This window comes from Salmo salar, chromosome 06 (assembly GCF_965601325.2).
Source record: "Salmo salar chromosome 06, fSalSal1, whole genome shotgun sequence".
NCBI lineage: Eukaryota > Metazoa > Chordata > Actinopteri > Salmoniformes > Salmonidae > Salmo > Salmo salar.
The window spans coordinates 13,793,332-13,799,902 of record NC_138296.1 but is presented as its reverse complement, the minus strand read 5'-3'; the positions used below and the strand labels follow the sequence as shown (position 1 = coordinate 13,799,902).

Sequence of the window (6,571 nt, the reverse complement as noted above, 5' to 3'; positions counted from 1 at the left end):
TCACACGTGTACTTAATGCACTTACAATAATTGAGGATGACACAAAAAAACGTGATACAAATAATAATTTACAGTTTAAATAGATTACTAATATATTGATTATGACAAAAATAGGCTACATTTTTTTCCATTAATTGAACATTCTATATATTTGAGGCAATACAAACAATTATTTCCTAACAATAAATAACTCCCATAACTGCCTCACCCACTTGAAGAGAGGTGTTGATGACTATGTACAGTAGGTGGCGGAACCTCTTAAACACCACAGAAGAAGCCGAAAAGCATCAACAGGAAGGTCTTTGTTACCAGCTTCTATCGAGTTTTCAAACCAAATAGAATTCCACAGGCTTTTGCAGGATGTTTCTAATGTAAGATTAGTCTATATGAGACGTTCATTTGTCACAACTTAAATCGAGTTTTGATATTTAAGAAGGTGTGGTCTAGCTTTTCTTTATCTGAACGCTGTGACAAAGTAACTGTAGTAACTAGTAAAGTTGAAGAAAGAATTCAGTAGCTTCCACGATGGATCAGGTAAGTTTGGTTGACTTTCATGAACAGTATGCTTATTGTGGTGTATAAAATGTCTAGGTCTAGTTTTCATACTCTTTAATCTTCCACGGCCATGCGTTTGATTTGAACAGCTGGACAAAAGAAAGCATGGTGGTAATTTCAGCCAATTAGCCTACTAGCCTATCCCACACAAATGTATGATACAAGGCAATGCCCAACCAGCAGGTAAAGACAGAACCAGGGAGAAATAATTAGGCATAGGCTACACCAATGATGTATATAAACCCTGGATTGCTGACCGAGGTAAAGACAGTCTCAAGTTGGATATTCAACGGATATTCGAGCTTTCAAACCACTTGAGCCACTGACTCCAAATAAGTGTCATGATGTTGGAAAAATTGCGCAGAACATTGCACAGGTCTTATTTTCATGATTTGGACATTAATTTGCTTTCCAAATAAACATGTGGAAACGTGAGCAGCATTTTGTATTCCTAGTTGAATTAGTTAGGGAGCGTAAACAAAGTACAAACTTTTTTACATTTGAATTTCAATAACTCCTTGGTCATGTGACCTAGTGACTTCAAACAAGGTTCAGAATGTCCACTGACTACCCCTTGATATTGCACACACTTTAGTTTGTCCATTTTCACACCCCTTGACTTTCAATTGGCACCCTTGACCTGTATGTATTCTCTCCTGATTGGCTCTGTGGTGCAAAGTCTGGCAGTCTGACTAAAGTGCCAGAGGTATGAGGAGAGACATCCTCCTTTGTATTTATGGGAACAAATATTTCCTAACACTTTGGATCCTATTCTTGGACAGTTAGAAGACACAATGCATCAATGCAAAAAAAAAAAAAATTACTAATTACTGTCCATGAGTAACCTCAACCTAATGGGTCTGTGGGTGTTTGGGCCAATAAAGTGCCAACTCAATTCTAACACTGAATAGTCTCTCATGCCCCTATGAATTGGGACACACGGCAATAGTTTTTAATCTAAACCATCTAACACCTTCAAATCTAATGTAAGAATTCATACAGGGGAAAGCCTTACCCCCGCCATCGATAAAAGACAGTACTGTGCAGCCGTATTCATCGACCTGGCCAAGGCTTTTGACTCTGTCAATCACCGCATTCTTATCAGCAGACTCAACAGCCTTTGTTTCTCAAATGACTGCCTCGCCTGGTTCACCAACTACTTCTCAGATAGAGATTAGTGTGTCAAATCGGAGGGCCTGTTGTCCGGACCTCTGACAGTCTCTATGGGGGTGCCACAGGGTTCAATTCTCGGGCCGACTCTTTTCTCTGTATACATCAATGATGTCGCTCTTGCGGCTGGTGATTCTCTGATCTACCTCTACGCAGACGACACCATTCTGTATACTTCTGTCCCTTTGGACACTGTGTTAACTAACCTCCAGACGAGCTTCAATGCCATACAACTCTCCTTCCGTGGCCTCCAACTGCTCTTAAATGCAAGTAAAATTAAATGCATGCCCTTCAACTGATCACTGCTCGCACCTGCCCGCCCGCCTAGCATCACTACTCTGGACGGTTCTGACTTAGAATATGTGGACATCTACAAATACCTAGGTGTCTGGTTAGACTGTAAACTCTCTTCCAGACTCATAATAAGCTTCTCCAATCCAAAATTAAATTGTAGAATCGGCTTCCTATTTCGCAACAAAGCATCCTTCACTCATGCTGCCAAACATACCCTTGTAAAACTGACTATCCTACCGATCCTTGACTTCGGCGATGTCATTTACAAAATAGCCTCCAACACTCTACTCAGCAAATTGGATGCTGTCTATCACAATGCCATCCGTTTTGTCACCAAAGCCTCATATACTACCCACCACTGCGACCTGTATGCTCTCGTTGGCTGGCCCTCCCTTCATATTTGTCGCCAAACCCACTGGCTCCAGGTCATCTATAAGTCCTTGCTAGGTAAAGCCCCGCCTTATCTCAGCTCGCTGGTCACCATAGCAGCACCCACCCGTAACACGTGCTTCAGCAGGTATATTTCACTGGTCACCCCCAAAGCCAATTCCCCCTTTGGCTTCCTTTCCTTCCAGTTCTCTGCTGCCAATGACTGAAACAGATTGCAAAAATCACTGAATCTGGAGACCCATATCTCCCTCACTATCTTTAAGCATCAGCTATCAGAGCAGCTTACAGATCATTACACCTGTACAAAGCCCATCTGTAAATATCCCATCCATCCCCATATTATTTATTTTATTTAGCATTTTCTTTGCTCCTTTGCACCCCAGTATCTCTACTTGCACATGAATCTTCTGCACATCTGTCACTCGTGTTTATTTGCGAAATTGTAATTATTTCGCCACTTCGGCCTATTTATTGCCTTACCTCCTAATCTTACTTTATTTGCACACACTGTATTTAGACTTTTCTATTGTGTTATTGACTGTGCGTTTGTTTATTCCATGTGTAACTGTTATTTTTGTGTCACACTGCTTTGCTTTATCTTGGCCAGGTCGCAGTTGTAAATGAGAACTTGTTCTCAACTGGCCTACGTGGTTAAATGAAGGTGAAATAGTTTATTTATTTTTATATTTAAATACTGTATGTGGGAACATCTTATGTCTGTCCTACATGTAGTGTTGGTAAATGGAATATTCTTCAACTGCATATATCATAAATTGCTTTTGCAAAAATAAGTATTATGTTCAATAACTGACATTTTCAGATATCATTTTGACAAACACATTTTGGTGCTTACAATTCATTCTCTATTGTCATAGATTTGGTGTGCACTGTCATCTGTGATCTTTGTGATATGAATTTCTTTAATCATGTACTGATGAAACTGTCACTTAATATTTTTTTCTTTGAAGTCTACAAACGCTCTACATTTATTCACTCTGTGATAGGATAGGAAAAAAGTTATTAAATCTTTGGTCTAATGATATTCTATGTACAATACTTTGTGTGGTCACCAGGACAGAGCTAGCCCATCCCCCTCCAACCTGCCGGAGTCCCCTGGTCACAACTCTCCCGGTAGTGCCTTACTGCTGGATCTGAAGAGGGTGTCTGTGCAGCTGGTCGACTGCAGGAAAACACCAGGGCAGAGTGGAACTGTGAGAGAAGGACACGAGGAGGGCGATGGAGATTTGATTTCATCAAGTAAGAACAATGGGGTGTGTGGATTAGACTGCAATCTGCTTCTGCAACTTCTGTTAATTGATTGATAAACAGTATACACTCAGTAGCCAGTAAATTGTCGATCCGTTTCGTGAACGGAGGAGCGTGTACCTAAAAAAACTGGCCGCGGTGTGTATTGAAGAGTGCGGCCTAGTGGTGAATGCCAGTAATCGCAAGGTTTCTGGTTTGAATATCTGAGCCAACGAGGTAAAACATCTGTCTGCTCTTGAGCAAGGTACTTAACCCTGATTCCTCCTGTAAGTCGCTCTGGATAAGAGCCACTGCTAAATAACAAATAATTTTTACAAAAGTGATATTATTTATGAACCTATATTTCCAAAACCTACTTATTCAATGTTATTGTTTCACAGGGGACACCCCTAACCGTCGTTCTCTCAGTGGGAGGGGCTTATCATCTGGGGAGCCTCAACAACATCATGTTGCTGACGAGACAGAGAAGAGTCTCTCCCAATCAGAACATCCCAAGAAACACCAGCAGAGACGTACAGGGAAGAAACCTCACCACTGCTGCTCTGACTGTGGGAAGAGTTTCACAAGCCAGAGTGGCTTCATTATTCACTGTGATCAGTGTGGGAAGAGTTTTGCTGCATCAAACACCTTCAAATCTAATGTAAGAATTCATACAGGGGAAAAGCCTTACCCCTGCCTTGATTGTGGGAAAAGCTTTGTTAGTGCAGGAGCCTTAACCATACACCAGCGTGTACATACTGGAGAGAAGCCTTATAGCTGTCATCAGTGTGGGAAGAGCTTTAATCAGTCAGTCAACCTGACTACACACCAGCTAATACACACAGGAGAGAAGCCTTATAGATGTGATCAGTGTGGAAAGAGCTTTTCAATATCATCAAAACTAACCATACACCAGCGAATACACACAGGAGAGAAGCCTTATAGCTGTGATCAGTGTGGAAAGAGCTTTGCTGTATCAGAAAAACTAACTATACACCAGCGAATACACACAGGAGAGAAGCCTTATAGCTGTCATCAGTGTGGGAAGAGCTTCAATCAGTCAGTCAACCTGACTACACACCAGCGAACACACACTGGAGTGAAGCCTTACAGTTGTGATCAGTGTGGAAAGAGCTTCAATCGGACAGGCAACCTGACTAAACACCAGCGAATACACACAGGAGAGAAGCCTTATTGCTGTGATCAGTGTGGAAAGAGGTTTGCTGTAGTTTCCACCCTGACTGCACACCAGCGAATACACACAGGAGAGAAGCCTTATATCTGTGGACAGTGTGGGAAGAGCTTTGCTCTATCAGAAACACTAACTAGACACCAGCGAACACACACTGGAGAGAAGCCTTATAGCTGTGGACAGTGTGGGAAGAGCTTCAATCAGTCAGGCAACCTGATTGCACACCAGCGAACACACACTGGAGAGAAGCCTTATAGCTGTGATCAGTGTGGGAAGCATTTCAGACAGTCAGGGACCCTTTATTCACACCAGCAAACACACACTGGAGAAGGAACCTTATGTCTGTCTAGGTGGGAAGAGCTTTGTTTATTTAGGGCCAATGAGGAAACCAGAAAGCACAAACTTGCTGTATTTCATCTCCCTCCCTTCCAGCACCGGTTCCAGATCCCTAAATAAAGGATCAGTAGAAAACATCTAGTGAACAGTCATATCCATCTCCCATTCTTAAACAGTTGACTTAGTCTGATCACCATGGTAACCTCTGTGCAGCATAATATGCAGCTCTGATCTAGGATCAGGTCTCCCCTGTGTCTATGTAATATCACACATTGGGATCTAAATGGATAAATGTTATTATAGAAAATGTCATAGTGAACCTGTTTGTGTGGTGGGGTGTTGATAATTGTATCTTTCATCTACTCATGATACTATTATTATTACATGTCATTATGTAGAATAATGTTTCAACAATAGGTGTATATTCATGTATTCAATTGATCAATACATTCAATCCATTATCTTCTAAACAAGAAGTTAGTACTTAAATTGTATATTTTATATATCTATATTGATTTAAAATGCTCCTTACAGTAATCAATAATACGTTAAATAATATCCTTGAGGTCAAGGCAAGAACTATTTAGACACTGCTGTGTCTTGTAACAACGGTTAATGTAATAACTTTTAGATTTATAATGTAATAAAACCGGTAAATGTAATATCTTGTTGCTTAATATGATAAAATGTTGAATTGTCATAAAATAACTTTTTCCACTTAATCTAACAAGTTACGGTATCTACTTTTTTTTTATGAAAAATGTAATAACTTCAACCGATCATGTAATAACACCTGAACCAATGTTAATGCACATACCATCCTCCACCAATTACAAACCCACACACACAAACCTATGCACTTGTACTCTAACACATACACACAGTTATAGACACGCATTGATTTGAAAAAAAATAAATCAACAATTAATCTAGTTCTTATAGTCAATGAGACAGGGTGCTCGGTCAGGCAAGAGGAAGAAGGATTGGGAAAGTAACTGCGAATAACAATAAACTGAACTCCACCTAGCAGAAACATCTTTGTATTAGCAACTATTACTTATTAGTTTATATTGTAGTAAAGTTAAGGGGTGTCACCTTGGGCGGGGTGAACCATACTAGGGGATAAAAAGGGAAAACACTATCTTGAGAACTGAGTGTGTTGTTTGCAAATTGCTGTAAGTGTAAACTCCGGGTTGCAATCCTTATTAAACAAACTAACCTCTGATCAAATAAGTTTATTGTGGTGTCTTGTATGATCATAGGGAAGAAATTCCTTACAATTTCTGTATGTTATCACTATTTATATTCATTGCGAAATAGTAGGCTGATAAATAGACAAATCAGTTGGAGTCGTGTATCTGTAACAATTGTTTGCAGACCGCCATAATA

General features: G+C 40.2%; 1 protein-coding gene across 1 annotated transcript; it reads left to right on the top strand.

The window, feature by feature from the left end:
* Window positions 1-254: 254 nt before the first annotated feature.
* Window positions 255-5,904, top strand: LOC106606291 (uncharacterized). Its single transcript, XM_045719746.2, is given in 4 exon segments — window positions 255-534; window positions 3,483-3,666; window positions 4,056-5,176; window positions 5,178-5,904. Coding segments are annotated over 4 exon segments (1,461 nt in total). The 5' UTR covers window positions 255-525; the 3' UTR covers window positions 5,325-5,904.
* Window positions 5,905-6,571: the final 667 nt, after the last annotated feature.